Source organism: Halichoeres trimaculatus, unplaced genomic scaffold (assembly GCF_033239565.1).
Source record: "Halichoeres trimaculatus isolate MK-OKI-2021-1 unplaced genomic scaffold, fHalTri1.1 fHalTri1_scaffold_2, whole genome shotgun sequence".
Taxonomy (NCBI): Eukaryota; Metazoa; Chordata; class Actinopteri; order Labriformes; family Labridae; genus Halichoeres; species Halichoeres trimaculatus.
The window spans coordinates 32,246,259-32,263,137 of NW_027437180.1; the positions used below are offsets into that span (position 1 = coordinate 32,246,259).

A 16,879-nucleotide genomic window follows, 5' to 3' on the forward strand; every position below is an offset into this window, starting at 1 on the left:
TCTTTAGAGTGAGCTCCAGTATCAATAACTAAAACCAGTGTTTTGTCCTGGTTGGGCTGTAAAAAGTTCTCTGCCATCCATGATTTAACCACCAAAAAATAGTTAAAAGGGTGCCTGTTGCTGTGGGTCACAAGGAGACAGCAATGTAGAGCTGAGTATCATCAGTATAACTATGGTGGTTGATGCTGTGTCCCCTGATAACGTTTCCTAGACAAAACATACTCAGGTTAAAAAGTGTGGGACCTGAGGAGCACTGCAGTTACCTTCATAAGTATTTGCTGAGCATCCACCCATACTAACATAAAAATTCTCTGTTGGTAAGATCCAATTTAAACCGATTTAAAACAGTGCATGTGAGTTAAGTAGCACTAAAAATAAGCAGTACTTGTGGGAATTAACTTGTTTGCTTCCCACATTGTACTTTGAAGGTGTTCTGCAGATTCCGACTTCATCAAGTCTTCAACACCATTGCAAAGTCATGAAACAGATGGTGCATTAGAAAGCCAACAAAACTTTCTGACCTCTCAACAAAAGTGCATTTGTTCAGGCACAAGATAGAAACCTTTGTTTGCAAAGCCTCATTCCGTTATTTTTCGCACATTATACTATAAAAAAAAATCAAAATATGGACTTACAAACTAAAGTTATTCTAAAAATTAGTGTTGCATTCGAGGCCAGCATCAGCATCATATATTTAACAAGGACATGACTCCTGGGAAGGGTCATGGTATATTCAAAGTTTGTGGTGTTAGAGAAAAATAACTCAGGCATCATAATTCAAGGATCCCATCTTCAGGAGATATAGCTTTCTCAAAGATGTGAGAGTCTGAGGAGCTGTGGGAAAGTCTTTTATTGTACTATAGAGTGTGAGAGCAGACCCCATAATGGGTAGTAAACAAAGCCTCTAATTAAGACAATTAAGTTACAATGTCAGAGTTGTAAACCTGGATAGCTTTCCTCTGTAGAAACTTGTCCCCCAAATGATGGTGGGGACGAATCCACTCATTATGCTGCTGTATCTCTGAAGACTATAAATGCCATAAAAATGACTTAATGACCTTCATTGGTAATAAATAACTAGTCCAAACCTTAGTGTTTGATAGATTAGTCTCACAGAGATTAGTGATGTATTAGAAAATCTGATCATTCAAAAAAAAAATTACAAGGAAATAAAAAAAAAAATTCAAAAACTTAACCTCAGTAAAAAAAAAATCTGCCTCTTAGAGATTTTGAATAAGAAATATTGTTATTACCAAGTTTGCTTTCCTTTCACACATGTTTCCAACCTTCAAACACACTGCAACATTTCAACTAATCATATATAAAAGTAAAAAAGCACTACTTCTGCTGGCTCATATAAAACTGGAGAAAAATGTAAGATATAAAAGCTGTTGTCATCTATGAATAAAATACAACATCATTTTCTGAATGGTACAGTTTTGTTCGGAGGGCTCCATGGTGGAGGGGGACTGTCTCTGAGTATCGCTTGTATTCGTCTTTCTTCTTTTTTTCTCTTTTGTTCAAGATCTTTCCTTATCTGTTAAGAAAGAGAGCAGATAGCAAGTGATACTGAACCGTGCAAATACTTTTTTTTACCTAAAACAAACAAGAACAACTTTTCACAAGAACTGTGGCATAATTTACTTACCAGCCAGTGTTCATACATCTCCAGAGCTGTTTTATCCCTCTCTTCTTTCATGTAGCGCTCCTCCTCTGCTTTAACTTTGATTTCTTTACGCTCTTTTATGAGTTTCTCATGGATAACATCCTTCTTTTTTTCATGCCTTTCACGTAAACAGAAAGAAAAAATGATCAAGAACTTAAGATGGGAGTTCATTGTTTATGGTTAGTGTTGACACAAAGATGATGAACTTTAGTTTTGGCTGCCATCTAGAGGATGATAACAGTGATCTTTACTCACCAATTTGTAAAAGCAGATTTGCTGCCTGCCTTTCTCTCCTCTTCTTGTTCTTCTTTCTTTAATTTTTGTTTGTACTCAGCTTCTTTTTGTTTTCTGTACTTTTCCTTCAGCAAACGATCTTGCTCAAGTTTCCATTTTTCAAACATCTGTAGCAGTTTTGACATTACTTGTTTAGAAAGATTTCTTTTAAAAGGGGAGCTCTTAATGCTTCACTATAATGAAAGATAAATGAAAGTTTTACCTTCTGGGCAGATTGTCGTTTTTCTTCTCTATCTTCTATCGCCTTTTGCTCTTTTTTGATCAAATCTTGCTTTTCTTTTGCCTTTTTTCTGAGATACTCTGCTTTCTTTTCTTTCCAAGCCTGGTATGATGCAACAGCTTCTCCCTTCTTAGCTTCTTCACACTGTTTGTTTTTGGAGACAGGAAAGAAGTGCAAAACTATATAAACAAACCCCTTTCTTTTCACAGTATTTGAAGTTTGTATCAAAGAATGAAAAACTGATGAATTACCATTTTCTTTTTTTCTTTCAAGGTTTCCTCTTTCTCCTTTAAGTGCATGTTTTCTTTTGTCTTCTCCTTTTTCTTTTGAAGCCATTCCTGTACGAACACATGAGAGAATTCAGCAAAACAGAATCTAAAGGAGCTTTCATCTGGGGAGGAACTGGTACTGTGGTATTGAGTATTTTTCCAGTGCGCCAACGCACATGAGTGAATTTCACTTACAGGCCCCCAAAACAGGATCATCAGTAAAATTTCACACACACTCAAACACAGTAATTACATGTTTGTTTTGTATTTACATTGGCAATTAATGTGTACGTGAGTGGACTGTTTGACTATAATTACTTAATTTTATTGCTCTTCACTCAGCTTTAACCTTCAGGGTCAGTGGCCCTTACTATTTTAGTTTAAGTGGCTTGGGGGGAAGGGTTGCAGGAATGTGTGCAGTTGTGTTCTCTTTGAGCAGCTAAAATCTGGTTACTGTTCTCCATGACACCACCAGCTAATTATCACACTGACCTGGTAGATAGCAGCTCTAACTGAATCTGCAGCTTGAGGCTGAGACTCTTGGAGTGAAACTTTGCGATCCAGAACTTTGAGACTGCCCAAATACTTTGACTCCACTTTCCTGGAGCACACATTCTGAGATCTCTGGGTAGTCTTTGAGTTGGAGCTTGATGTCCTGATTTGAGTACAATAACAGTCAGTTATTTTTATTCTGTTTTACTTTTAGAGTTGCAGGATATAATACTGTTGCAGCAAAATAACCAACCTGCTGTCATTTGTCTTTTCCTGGACAGGAGAAACCTCATTCACTTGATCTCCTGAGTCCTGAAACAAGACCACAGTTAAAGCAGCTTAGATATAAAACAATCACAGTAAGAGATGCTGTATATTTAACATACGCCAGTTAAAGGCATCACTACTGCAGATAAATGACTCACATTAAACTCTTCAAATGATGTGGAGTACTTTCCCTCCTCTTCTTTGCTTTCATCAGAAAATAAGCTCTCTAAAACAACGCATTAAACAAGAAATGTTAGTGAGCGTGAAAAAAACATCCAAAAAAGGGCATAAGGTTATGGTGCTAAATTTGAAGGTGTTTACTTCTGGACTCTGAATCAACTGTGGACTTGGTCAGGAGCGCTGACAGGTCACTCCTGCTTGAGAAAGATTTGCTGAGGCTGCGTGAAAATGTTTTATCTCCTTCTGACCACTACAAGACAAAACAACACAACAAATACGGCCGGTTTAGGAGATGTTTCAGTTTTAACCCTCTCACTGAAAATAATGAACAATAGTATGTGTGTGAACTTAGAGTAATTACAGTAACATTGCTGCCTGTGTCTGTAGAGATGGGAATGGATGCAGAGGAGGTCTGGACCCTGCTGAGGTCCTGAGATTCAGCATCTTCAGCTTTCTTCTCTGTTGTCTGAACGCTCAGTCCCAGAGTCCTTTGTCTTGGTTTTGGCCTCGGTGGCTCCCTCTCAGTGGCATCTGCATCATGACAGTTTGTGGGATATAACTTTCAAGCCTGGACAAACATTTTTGTAAGTGGCCTGCACTATGCTCTTTGTCTCTTGTGAATGAAGCTGTGTAAACAGACCTGCTGAGGAAGCCTGCTTGAGGTCAGCTGCTGAGAACTGTGGAGTCTGTGGGGAGCTGCTCTTCGCCTCTGGAGTCTCTGCCACAGTGTTGTCAGATGGTAACGGTAAAGGCATGTCAAGCAGAGTATCCCCAGATGTCTGGTATGACAGAGTCTTACTTGAACTCTCGCTTGTGATTTGAGAGTCAGAAAAGTCCACATCTCTGCTTTTCTGTTGTGCACTCTCTTCACTGTCATTTGTGGAGTGTTGAGAGTTGTTATAGGCATTATCCTGACTGACAGAAGATTCAGGTGGCTCCTTTTCAGGTGACTCTGATGATGTTGTGTCTGCAAAGGAAGAGCTGATTCTTTGGGTTTTCAAAAATGAAACTCTCTTGGTCCTGCTGTGCTGGCTTTCATCATCTGAAAGGTCAAAGTCATTGAATTTGGCTTTGCTCTTGTCAGCCTTGAGTGCACTGGCTTTTTCCTTCCTTGATTTGAGGAGTTCTTTCAAAAAATCTGTGAACAGAATGGTCTAGATCAGTCAGTCTTACGTCAGAAATCCTTTAAAATAATTTTAATGAATAATGTATCTACTTAAAAACTAATGATGGTAAGCACTGGATTAAAAGTGTTGTCAGTGAGGAAACTGTGAGGGAAAAAAAACAGAAATGAGAATGAGAAAAAGCTCACATTTCCATCTCAGAACATACCAATGTACTGGGATGTAAAAGGTAGACTTTTATGCAAATGACGTGATGGACTAAATACAATACATCAATAAAACTTGATTACAGAGCACAGTAAAATAGTTTTGTATAAGCATTTCCGATCTTGATGATTTAATATATTTCTATCTTACCATCTTCATCATCATCGAAGTCATCAGAGTACGAGTACTGCACTGTTTTTGTTTTGCTTGCCCTGGCAGAGACAGCAGCCTGAAGCTCATCCTACAACGATATAAATTAAGGTTGGTATTACAATTTATGTCATATGTTTATTAAACCGACCCCTTCTTCTCTTGTTGCAACTCAGTCAGTGAACCAAACATTTTCACCTGAAATGTTGTTCTTCTCGATGTTTTCGGGCTTTTCGTATAAGCAAGCGTCCTGAATCCCTGACTTGTCATGCTTGGAGTTATCAGTTTCCTCGCACGGCGTTTACTGGCGTTAGCATGTTAGCTCGAGCCTACCTTTACAGGGAACGATAGTTAGCTGGTAAGCTTTAAAGCCAACGTTACTGCTCCATTGGAATAATACAGAGATTGACTGACTTATGATTGCTCTAGGGCTCAACAAACACTATACATCTGCTAGTGCATGCTTCAATCTAAAGGCAAACTGACAGACACAAACCACTTGTTGACGGTAACCCTGAGAAACAAGTGACGGGTACTTCCGCCTTTACTCTGCGCATGCTCAAAGACGTAAATGGAGCTGAACCCATTTTTGAGTAGTTCAGATATTCTTAAAAGTTGATTCAACACGAATTAACGTACTCCAATTTGGAAAAAAAAAACAAACAAACAAAAACTTTGAATCGTTTCATTTGATTTTTGCTTTGTTTTCTGAGCTTGTTTCGTGGCTGCTCCTCTAAAGTGTAAACAATGAACTCATACAAAGTAACTACCTTCCTTTGTATGTTCACAATAAATCCTGAATGATTGCTAAACAAAACACACCAGACAGGTTAGACTGAATTCTTTTTATTTATTTGTTCAGTTTGTTTTGTTGTAGGAAAAGTGCATAGTTTAAGCCCTTTTTCTTGAGTACAGTAACAGAGTAAATCATGGTCTCCTTTGCTGCTCATCTCAAAGATCTGCAATGGCTTCCCCCTAACTTTACAGCTACATACTACCACTCCAGATGCCACTTTAATCTCCTCTCTGCCATATTCAAAGAGATCTAGGGTGCAGTAACAAAAAAATCAGAATATGGAAATGAGGAGCAGCCATTGAAAACTGTTGGGATGAACAGAATTCACACATTACCAAGCTGATCCAGCGCCTAAATTTCAAGAAAATGGACTGAAGACCATTAACCATTAGAGGAAATATCCATTTCATATCTGAAATCACTACGGAGCATTAATCTGGTCCTAGAAAAAATGGATAACATTATAACCATAGAAGGTACATGATGAAAGTGACAGAAACAGAAAACCCAAAATCATGTAGTGCATCCAATAAAAGAGACTATATTAAAAAAAACTGATAGAATAGCATAGCTCTTAATCTAACAGCTGATCACAAGAGAGATTAACCTTATCATGTAAACCACAGTTATAAGAAAATGTGATGAAAATGTACTGCAGATCAACTTCCCAACACAACTTTAGAGTAAAATAACTGCATGTAATGCTGTTCATTCAAAAAATGTGTGACAGTCTTACACAACCACTGAAATCACTACTGCAGATAAACATTGTTGCTGGGTTTTAGTTGCTCTTTTGTTGTGCTCCTTTCCTTTACCATTTTTTTTTACTAGTCAGAGGTTGCGAAGTAGAAACTGTGGTTTGCTCATTTAATGAAACAATGCTGGGGTTCGTTTAAGAATAGACCAAGCACTGGGCTCCACAAAACCTTCATTAAGAGAGGTGGATCTGCACATTACATCTTTGAAAAAGAACGATCATACAAAAACAGAAAGTGCTACTGAAATATGAATCTGGTATACTTCTGATTAAGTTCACACAAGACACTTACTATACAGAGAAAGATTAGAAAATGAAAAAACTTGTTGCTTTGGGGTTTATCTTTTCTGCTGGATGAGATATGATCTTTCCGCTGGTTTAAATATTCTTTAATAACTGTTTTCAATGTGACATCACTAATGGCACTATATAGAGATGTAGAAAGTTAAAAGACAGGAATGAAGAATCCACCACCCTTCACTACTCAACAGATCCACAAACACACTTCCCCAAAAGGAACTCCCTGCTAACCCTCCTCCTCCCCAGACACATGTGACACTACCCTTCATTTGAAGTTTCTCCAGGTCTGTCAGCACCAGAGCTGGGATGAGGAACTAACTCAGAACAATGCCTCTGATTAAAATGTGGTAAACACCCAACTGGTGTATCAACATGCTGGTATCAAAGGCTGATGTGTAAATGTTTGAAGAATGGGAAACAATCTTTTCATTAATTATCGAGCTTAGTTCAAGTTTCATGCTGGCAAAGATTGTACTTCCAAAGGTCTTATTTTTTATTTGTCAAAATGGCGAAAAAACTTTGGCTGTAACTGTTAACGCTGCATGTTTATGCAACTTTGAAAAAACTGCATTTTACTCTGTATCATCAGACTTTTTGTGTTTGTATTTGGCATCATTGCATTGAAGAGATTTTGTGCCCTCACAGGAGGATTAATTGACAGATCTCTGACAAAAGAAAAAAGACAAAAAGAAAAGAAAAGGCATGAATATTTTGACATAGTTTGGCAGGGAGATGGTCACTGGTTAGAGGAAGCTTCTCACTGTGCAGCGCCAGTCAGAGCAGGTGTCAAAGTGCCGGTACTCTGCTTTCTCTGCTAGTCAATGGGAGGTGCAGGGGGCTCTCTTCTTTCACCCTGCAAACCAAATTAGAAAGATTAGTGATTTTAATTCCATCGAGGAGTCCTTGAAACACTAAAAAAACCCCACTGCAATTCACAGATTCAGCCTCTGCTTTTTAATATTGCCAACACTGGCAATTGAATGGTTTAAAGTGAGCCTGAGGCCTTTGACTATATGTGAGACATTGCTTCTTTCTATATTAGACTTCCTGTTTTTCACTCCTGGTCCATAGCTGTGATCAAACTAAGCATTCTATGTTTTATCCCAGAAACCTAAAGTGTCTTCTCCAAATTTTTATTTTTATCTTTGTTTAATTCAACTGTTTTATTGTGACAGGTTAGTGGTCAATACTGACATTGTGGGGTCCAGTAGGTTTGGCTGTTTGACTGGAACCTCTGAGACTGGAAGGACGCAGCAGGTACAGAAGCAGAGCCAGCACCATCCATCCCATCATGATCATAGGGAGGGTCAGTTCTCCACCCCCACCAATGGGCCCACTGGGACCTGGCACTGAAACCAAACACAGCTTAGATCCTGACAGAAACATGTTTGGGTGCATGTTTTAAATGTATTGGAAAAACATCTATCAGTTGTTTTGCATTTATAAATAAAGACTCTAATCTGTTTAACACAGGAAAATGTGATATATTAAGGTTACACATACTTTCCTGAAAGCATTCCGTGTCTGTGCAGTAGGACTGAGAATTCCTGAGCTGAAAGAGAGATCACATTTGAATCAACTGAACTGTAAGAGGAAACTTAGTTTTCAATCATGTATGATCCAAACAGAGATTTCACTTGGCAAAAGCTAAATTTACCATAGAGATGGTATTAAACGCAGCTTCTATTCCTTCTATTTTCTTCTTTAGCTTGACATGTTACAGAGAGTCAGGTGATGTTGCTGGGACTTGTCTGTGAGCTGATTAGTTGCAGTGATGCTGAGCTCTACATGGTTCCTCAGTATTGTTTATTTACTGACAGTAAAATGCTGTGCAAAGTCTTTAGTTAGTTAGACAGCACCCTTTCCTGCTGCATGCAAATCAGATATCCCTTGGGGCAGGCAGGTACAGCCTCTGAGCCAACAGCGGCTCACCACGCAATTCATACCTGTACACTAAGAGCCAATTAGATTGCCTGGAGACAGATATGGTGTGTAGTTACAATTCATTCTCTTTGAACTCTGGGTGTCTGAATATTATGACCTCCTTTCATTTAACAAAATACCTTCCATTAAAAAAACACTGCAAATCTGATAGCACACAGGGCATCGGAGTGAAACCTCTCTGCATGGCAGATCTGATGGGGGCTAAAGATAAACACTGAACAGGAACCAGGATATGACTGCCTGCTGAAAGCTTTTTATTTCCTTCCCTGGAGACCTCCTGATGACGTTTAACTTTTATTTATTTGCTCTCAGTTTCAGCAGGGGATACTCAAACTTTGAGCAGCATACTTGGAAAACTGTAACATATCCTTGCTCTATTAAAATAATCTCTGACAAAAAGTGTGCTAAATGACTTACCAGGTTGATAAGGCGCCTCATAGCATACTCATGATTGCAGATGCACTCACAAGGGTCAAAGCCTCCCTCTGCCATTTCTAGAAAACAAAAGTACTGTAAGGAGCAAGAACTGTCGCGAACAAGTGAAGGAAACCTAATGCTGTGCCCTGTTTTGTTTAACGGGCGTACACAGATCAGAGGGTGGAGACTGCTGAGTTGAAGACAGACAGCAAACCCAGTGGCTTTAACATCTTGCATGTGATCCAGGTTTTACCTGTAAAGGCTGATGCAAGTTCTAATGATTATGTTCTCACCATTTAGTCAAACATCACAGTCTTTAGTAATGTAAAGGTGGTATAAATCCATTGAAGAGTCAAGATGCATTACTCCAGATAAGCCATTGTTTGATAGACTGAATTTTAGTTCAGAATGGGTATAAATTTTCTTCCTTTTTGTGCTCATGATCAGGTACCTGTTGGGTACAGGTGTCTGCTCAAAATGATCAAGGTCAAAATCATAATAGAATAAATGTGCATGCAGGGATAAGGATATTATTACTCTTCAGCAACAAACAGAGATTGCAGGTAAAATACTTCTCAGGGGAGAAACTAACTGTTATCGTTGTAAGGTATGCAGGATCAATACAATCTCCATTTTTTCTGATTTCCCTTGATTTTCTTCCTTTCTTTGTGCCTCATGATGCATTTTTACACCATATTACAGGTGTCTTTATGTTCCTTATATGCCACATCCTTAGCACTTTGGCTCTGCATTCCATCGTATAGGCCTACCGCCTATATGCATAGGGTGTATAAGTAGCTACAACAAGAAGAGTCATGCATCGATGTCAATAATAATCTTTCTTAGACTTATATAATACATATACACGTTATATTTTCCATTGCTCCTAGTCTAAATATTTTTCAAGTGACTAACCATTATTGATGCAGCTGATCCCAACCCTGCAAAAAACATTAAGTCTGCTTTGTTGTGTTTTCCCATAATAATATTTAGCTTACATAACGCAATCTTCTATCTACCCTTGTCATCAAACAGGGAGGAACTCGCAGCTGTCTTCATGTTCTCCTGTTAATGACCGTATAATTAAACACAGATGTGACACCGAAAGGGCGTCGAAACACCACTTACTTTTTAGCTTTATAGATGAAAAGACGACGTTGGCTATCTTTTAACGTCCAGAGCTGCGCTGCTTCAGTACGACCGTTTCACACAAGACTGAAAAAACTACAGAAACATCAGCCCACGGTCTGTGTTTTGTTTGATACACGTGAGCCAGCCAACCACCTAGCAATTCTTCTTTTTAGACATCCGGGAGTGTGAGGGGGTGGGGCTTAACGGAAACATGTATCTTATTGGTCAAGAGCTCTGACGGGCGGGGATTATAGCCAATAACAGTGAGATACCACTATAGCGTATGGATAGTAAACAAACAGCCGAGCTGACGATCACCTTTCAGAGACGGATGAAAAGGCAATAGCGAATTTTGACACCTGTGCAAGTGTGTAACCACATAAAACGGAAGTGTAGTGTAATTGAGAACGTTTGACGGATAATAATACAAAATATGAAATCTTTAAATGTAAATGGAGCAATGTAACGTCAATGGCTTTACATGTGTAGGTACTTTGTATCTCTGAAACCTTAGTATTCAATTAATTTAAAAAAAAAAAAAAATCACCAAACAAGTTTTTAGAAAAAGTTACAGTCTCCGAATAATCATATAAAGTTTTTAGAAGCGTGTATAGACATCTTTTTCTAAAAATAATAACCATTTTAAAATGGTAAAGTATGTGCATTAAACTATAAACCATTCAGTAGCTTAAGTCAAACAGCTGAGAATAGATATATTGATATTAAATGTATCTAAATGTCATCACATCTTAAGATTTCTGTAAGAATGATGTCCAGGCAAAATCTGCATATTGTCAGAGCAAAAGAATGAGGTTATAAAATCACAATACATTGATTTCTCAGTTTTATTATCTGATAATTTGTCTTTTACTATTTCATTAAATATCAGCTTTAAATTATTAAACTGGCAGACTTTACTAACATTTGACACAGTATCTCTGATCTGAAAATGTTTTGTGTTGTTACCCTAGATAATAGAAGAAGAGCCATGTTTGTTCTATTAAACAGGTAAATAATTTTTTTCCCAACCATTTTCCACCTCTACTCTCATAGATGCTGACATTCTTCATTTGGTATCACGCAGCACAATAATAATAGTTCAGAAAAGATTTTTTTTTTTTGTCAGAGACTAAGAGGATGAAAACATTAGAGAAAAATGTTGGGTTAAAGATGAGGTAGGAGAATTCAAGTAAGAAACAAATAAAACAGAAAAGTAAAAAATAGGGAAACTTGCCCCAATTATAAAATGATTCGTCATAATAACAATAATAATACATTATATTTTCAACTACTAATATAATCTCAGTTAGGTCAGTCATATTTAAAATCTTATATTCAAATGGTTGTGCCAGAAATCAGATGTCATTCGCACATGAGGAAATGTCCTGAAGGTATGTTACAATGCACTCAAACATGTACCAGAGCTCATTTATGAAAGTTCCAGTCTCCTCTTCATCTAGCTGCATTGTGTGTTGTGTATGTTCTAGACTCACTGACTGGTTGAACGGGCAGGCAGGCAGGGTAGTACACGGCAGGGCTGAGCTGCCTCAGAGGTTCAAAAGAAAACATAAAAAAACAGAAGCGGTGGCCGGTGATAGTGAAAGGACGGATTCGTAACTGTGGAAAGCACCGAGCAGGCAGTCTCTCTACAGACGGATAACACTTAGAGAGAGAGGCCCCGGGTATAGCTTGAAGGCAGGAGCGTATCAGCAGACACAGCCATGGCTAACATCGCGGTCCAAAGAATCAAGAGGGAGTTCAAAGAAGTTGTCAAAAGCGAAGAGGTGTGGTAACGTAACTGATTAATTATGTCCTTCTTTAAGTTGTTTGAATTAATTAAAAATCTTATGAGTCTAAAAAGACTGGACTAAAATTACCTTCGCTAACGCCAGGTCTCGTAGTATGTGTTGTTGTAGCAGGTCAGGCCTATACAGGAGAACTTTAGCTAGCTTGAGCTCGAGATCACTGTCTGCCCGAACCTGTGCTGTTATGTCAGGTGGGTGTGTTCAGGAAACACGGGGGCTTTGTCAACTAACAGGCCCCATGTTTTTGACCAACAACACTGCTCCACTCTGGGTAATTGTCAGCCCAAAATTTAACTTCCCTTGTGTGGGACATACCGTTTACGTTGTACCGTAACTGCTAACAGACATTCATTAGTTACTGATGATTCGTGTTAGCAGGTTTTAGCTTGTCAACAGAAGCGTTACTTTGACATCTCACCCACAGATAGCATTAGCATGTGTTGTTATGCTACAACGCTAACCAAGTATAACATTTATCAGACTATATTTAACTACTATTTTCCTTTTTTGGGAACAATTCCGATTGTTAATGTGTGCTCTTGTCACCAAACGGTCTATCAAGTCTTATTTTTCAATGCGTGTTATTAACTTTTTCTTGCTTTGCTCTTCTAGCTAGCAATGCTACTAACATTGTTTAAATATCCTAACCCCCTCTTATGACTCTGATACCAGGTACTGCTGAAGAAAATTATTGTCTTGGTGCGTTTTAAAGCCCTAGAGTTGCATTAGTATGTCAAAAAATGTGAGGTTTAATTCTTGACTGGACATGTCAGGACACTATCAGACGTCAAGGTGATTATTCACAGTGTTCCTCTTGTTTGTCAAAATACACAGACGAGTAAAAACCAGATAAAAGTAGATATGGTGGATGAGAACTTCACAGAGCTGAGGGGGGAGATAGCAGGTCCTCCAGATACACCATATGAAGGTACTGCTTGCTGTACACCTGTTATCAAACCATTTCATAATGTATGTGCTATGAAAAGTAAATGTTGATCATGCCTAAATGTTGTCTTGTTTTCTTTACTTTGAAGGTGGCAAATATCAGCTTGAAATAAAAATCCCAGAAACCTATCCATTTAACCCGCCAAAGGTATGTGCTTTGGAAATTATGTAACATCTGTTACTTTTTGTATGCCCTTTACTTCCCTGTACTATCTGGTGAACTCCATGGTCTCAGGTAGGGCCAAAACATAGAGTTTTGGGATCAGTACTGACATCACACTGAGACAAATAATCATCAGATTAGTCATATCTTATCCAGTGAAATTGATTTTTGAGTAGGCACAAAGAAGCACTCTTCTGCAACAGTTGCACACACTTTTCGCCAGAATGACAATGCAGAGTTTGACAACAAACAGTATGTCACTTTGACATGATTTATAATTCCTCTCTAGCACCATTACCTAAGTAACATATTTTTTTGAGTAATCCGGCAATATCAGCTGACTTAAACATCCAAATTGGTCCAAACAGCTGCTTTCTCTTTGACATGAGTGACTTAGTGGATTTTCAGCAAAAGAGAAATAGTAGGCATTAATGATACTGTCACTTTCATCACACTTATGAGTCTGAGGCAGATATAAGAATACAAAGAGTAAATTGTAGTTTTGCTTCTGTCTACTGTAAAAGTGTGCAAATGGAAAAAAGTCAGATAACCACTTTGTTTATCCCAAACTTATGATGTAACTTAGTACCAAATTGACCGAAAGCTACAGATATGATGAGGAACCAAAGACACTCCTGTCCCCACACAGATGACAAACTTGAGTACCATAGTTAATAGTTATAAGGTAAGACTATGGAGAATTTTCATGCCTCATGTAATCATTTCATTTCATGTTTTCAAGATAGTTAAAACAAAATCTACAAAGAAAAGCAGAGATGTCTGACTGTTACTCATCAGACCTAAAAACATAAATTTCTTACTCCTGCACAGCTGAAAATTACAAAAGCGTAAACAAACAAGAAGTGGTTTAGTTTACAGTTTTGTAATATCACTCATGGTTTCCTCATGTATTAAGACATGTTCAGTGATTGGGATCATCGTTAAAGCAGCATGACAAAATCATCAGCTCTGGGGTAAAATATCCCAAAATGACACAGAGGTTAAATTAATGTACAGGACTGGTAGAGATAAGCAGACAACTGCCTAATCTGACACCATTGTGGCTTTAAAACTGTACCTCACATTTGCCTCTTATTTTTTTTTGTAACTATACCCTTGTTTGACTCTGACATTCTTATTTCTAGGTGCGTTTTATCACTAAGATCTGGCACCCTAATATCAGTTCTGTGACAGGAGCAATATGTCTGGACATTTTAAAAGACCAGTGGTGAGTGAAATGTATATGAACCATTGAGCTGCTGTCAACCAGGTTTCCAAAAGTCTTGGAAAGTGTGTCAAACTGAATCAAAAACTGTTGCACCTTTTGCTCTTGCTCTCCCAGGGCAGCTGCAATGACCCTGCGAACGGTGCTGTTGTCTCTTCAGGCTCTTCTAGCTGCTGCAGAACCAGATGATCCACAAGATGCTGTTGTAGCAAACCAGGTGAGAGACATTTAACTGAAAATACTTTTTAAAAAAGGAGTTGTTTTGGGTAAAAAAAGTACTTTCTTTTATAGTTTCTGATATCTGTACCATTTAACATTTTTGTTCTTTGTGTTTCCTTTGCTTACACAGTATAAGCAGAACCCAGAAATGTTCAAACAGACTGCGCGGCTGTGGTCCCACGTGTATGCAGGCGCCCCTGTATCCAGTCCTGATTACACACGCAAAATAGACAAACTCTGTGCCATGGGCTTTGATAAGGTCAGGACGCCCCCTTTTCCCCCAGACATACTGAACATCCATGCATGATGTGTAACAATATTTACAGGTTCTAAGTTTTTAAACGTAAATCTTTTCAGTTTTCAAAAACTTTGGTTGGGATGGGTACCTTTCACATTTGAAACGTTACGGTACCGGTGCCTGGTACCTGGCGCTCTGTACCTGTACTCAACTGTGCCAATTTTTGGTACTTTTTTGGGTTTATGTGATAAAAAACATCATTTTTTAATAATATCAATTTTTGTAATAATAAAATTTATTTTTCTCAGTTTAAAATATTTATTCTTCAATATATAACCTTGCAATGTGGTGTTCATGTCCAGCATGGAAAATCGCCTACTCTGCTGCTCTCTTACTTTTGACAGAATTTGGTTGGTACCTTTAAAAGTACCTAATTTGGTACCCATCCCTAACCTTTGCTGGTTATAGACTTGATGTTTTTCACTTTAAGGCTTGTTCAATATTTAAGACACTATCTGGGATTTAAGCTACCAGCAATTTGCCTCATGTTTTATCCATATCAATTATCTTTCATGAAAATCTGATCATAATTGTGGTTGGTTGCAGCATTGTTGTGTTGGCACTCTTGTCTTAATGAGCAGATGTTTCTTTTCAGAGGAAATATTGTGAAAGGCTGCCTCCAGTAAATGTTTAACTACTTTATGTCCATAACCTAACACTAATCTCTAAAAAAATCATTCTTATCTTGCCCTTGTAAATAATACTTGCATTGTAATCATTTCTAACCTCATTTCCTCACTCGCTTACAGAATGCAGTAATAGCAGCCTTGTCCTCTAAATCCTGGGATGTGGAAACGGCGACAGAGCTGCTGCTCAGCAACTGAAACCCAGCCAGGTGCGAGGATCCTTCATCATAGTATCAGCTCCCCACGGCACCATCCACCATTGCCTTTTGTTAAGCAGAGAACTCCCTTTCCCTGTTCACCACAGCAGTCTGAGCCTTCTGTCAAAACAAATTTGTTTGCTACAAACTCGACACCAGTAGCCCCAGAATCTCCAACAGTTCAGCCCACCGCCCTGTCGCCTGTCCGACCCCGTCTGTCTGTTATGAGTCTGTTTCTGCCACTAACTCAGTCTGTATAAAAAGCCACTGCAAACTCTCTGTCATGCATCTTGCCTTCCATGCCCTTCAATCACATTTGCTCTGAAGCTTTTTCTTCTGATTTCTGTTGACTGTCAGAGAATCAAGTAACTGCCATCGCCTGTAGGATTTTCCAGGGTAAAGATGTAAAGGATATCCTGAATACTGCTCTCACAGCAAACCATAGTTTACTCTCCTCTAGAGCCAGTTGGATCTTATATGGACTTGTAATATTAGTAAGGTCCAGCTGGAGTAATTTGATACAACTGGAGCAGTGTGATGGATAATTCCCAATCAGCTTATTGTAGATAATTTAATCGGCTGCAGAGGTTGTGGATGTAAAGGTTTGTTTTTCCATTTGTAGAATCAGAGAATGTCACACATCCTCAAACATCTGCACACAGGCACTGAAAGAGAAAAGTTATGTGTAAATAGAGGTGTGTACATTTGAAAATACAATGGGGATATACTTTTTTCTTACATTGCATTGTAAAACAAAGTTATTTTAAATATAAAACTATGCCTAGTTTACAGTTATAAATGGAGAAATATCTTTTAAAGCTTTGTGAGCCCAGGAGAAATCCCTCGCAGTGTTCTTCGCTGGGCTTGGTTTTCTTTTTGAAGATTGTTTCGGGGGTGCAGCCAAACTCCGGTGACAGCCCGCTCAGGCCTACGATGGTCATTACATGCTACCTTTCTGCTACTACACAATCCAGTCTTTTCTTGTGTCTTTTATTGTCCTTGCATGTCCTACGCTGCCTTTATTTTGTTTGGCCAAATGATGTGGTGGTGAAGGGGCGTTCGTTAGATATAAAGCCTCCTCGGACACGTCGCGGAGCTTGCAAGACTGTTTCTGAACCTGCGGAAAGATGCACCTGGATCCTCTGCTTGGCGAGCCATTTTTCTTTTAAAGCACACCCAGTTTGGCT

The 16,879-nt window shown here is 38.6% G+C and overlaps 3 protein-coding genes across 4 annotated transcripts; 1 reads left to right on the plus strand and 2 right to left on the minus strand.

Annotated features, from left to right (window-relative positions):
- Positions 1-666: 666 nt before the first annotated feature.
- Positions 667-5,411, minus strand: map9 (microtubule-associated protein 9). The gene is made up of 13 exons (XM_074693593.1): positions 5,068-5,411; positions 4,870-4,960; positions 4,029-4,526; positions 3,750-3,919; positions 3,530-3,638; positions 3,367-3,434; positions 3,195-3,253; positions 2,942-3,104; positions 2,432-2,518; positions 2,163-2,324; positions 1,922-2,067; positions 1,649-1,784; positions 667-1,537 (listed from the first exon to the last, which is right to left on the minus strand). The coding sequence occupies exons 1-13, from the start codon at positions 5,137-5,139 to the stop codon at positions 1,418-1,420; spliced, it is 1,881 nt and encodes a 626-aa protein (XP_074549694.1). The 5' UTR covers positions 5,140-5,411; the 3' UTR covers positions 667-1,417.
- A 502-nt stretch (positions 5,412-5,913) lies between these two features.
- smim14 (small integral membrane protein 14) lies at positions 5,914-12,170 on the minus strand. Of its 2 annotated transcripts, none has more exons than XM_074687412.1 (5): positions 12,092-12,170; positions 9,084-9,160; positions 8,226-8,274; positions 7,917-8,071; positions 5,914-7,575 (listed from the first exon to the last, which is right to left on the minus strand). In XM_074687412.1, the coding sequence occupies exons 2-5, from the start codon at positions 9,156-9,158 to the stop codon at positions 7,537-7,539; spliced, it is 318 nt and encodes a 105-aa protein (XP_074543513.1). In that variant the 5' UTR covers positions 9,159-9,160; positions 12,092-12,170; the 3' UTR covers positions 5,914-7,536. The 2 variants fall into 2 exon arrangements, with proteins under 2 accessions (XP_074543513.1, XP_074543505.1); XM_074687404.1 differs by lacking the exon at positions 12,092-12,170 and adding an exon at positions 10,212-10,394.
- On the plus strand, positions 11,669-16,840 carry ube2kb (ubiquitin-conjugating enzyme E2Kb (UBC1 homolog, yeast)). Its single transcript, XM_074687391.1, has 7 exons — positions 11,669-11,998; positions 12,854-12,947; positions 13,054-13,112; positions 14,273-14,355; positions 14,470-14,569; positions 14,702-14,830; positions 15,619-16,840. Exons 1-7 carry the CDS (start codon positions 11,936-11,938, stop codon positions 15,691-15,693), a joined length of 603 nt encoding a protein of 200 aa, XP_074543492.1. The 5' UTR covers positions 11,669-11,935; the 3' UTR covers positions 15,694-16,840.
- Positions 16,841-16,879: the final 39 nt, after the last annotated feature.

Bases quoted from the DNA above. Each gene is read 5' to 3' on its own strand.
- smim14 (XM_074687412.1), bottom strand. From the start codon at position 9,158: ATGGCAGAGGGAGGCTTTGACCCTTGTGAGTGCATCTGCAATCATGAG. The intron at 8,072-8,225 runs GTATGTGTAACC...GTTTGGTTTCAG, and splicing joins CACGGAATGCTTTCAGGAAA to TGCCAGGTCCCAGTGGGCCC. The intron at 7,576-7,916 runs GTCAGTATTGAC...TTTGGTTTGCAG, and splicing joins AACCTACTGGACCCCACAAT to GGTGAAAGAAGAGAGCCCCC.
- ube2kb (XM_074687391.1), top strand. From the start codon at position 11,936: ATGGCTAACATCGCGGTCCAAAGAATCAAGAGGGAGTTCAAAGAAGTT. The intron at 11,999-12,853 runs GTGTGGTAACGT...CAAAATACACAG, and splicing joins AAGTTGTCAAAAGCGAAGAG to ACGAGTAAAAACCAGATAAA. The intron at 14,356-14,469 runs GTGAGTGAAATG...TTGCTCTCCCAG, and splicing joins GACATTTTAAAAGACCAGTG to GGCAGCTGCAATGACCCTGC.
- map9 (XM_074693593.1), bottom strand. From the start codon at position 5,139: ATGACAAGTCAGGGATTCAGGACGCTTGCTTATACGAAAAGCCCGAAA. The intron at 3,254-3,366 runs GTGAGTCATTTA...GTCTTGTTTCAG, and splicing joins CATCATTTGAAGAGTTTAAT to GACTCAGGAGATCAAGTGAA. The intron at 2,519-2,941 runs GTCAGTGTGATA...GTGTTCGTACAG, and splicing joins TTAGAGCTGCTATCTACCAG to GAATGGCTTCAAAAGAAAAA.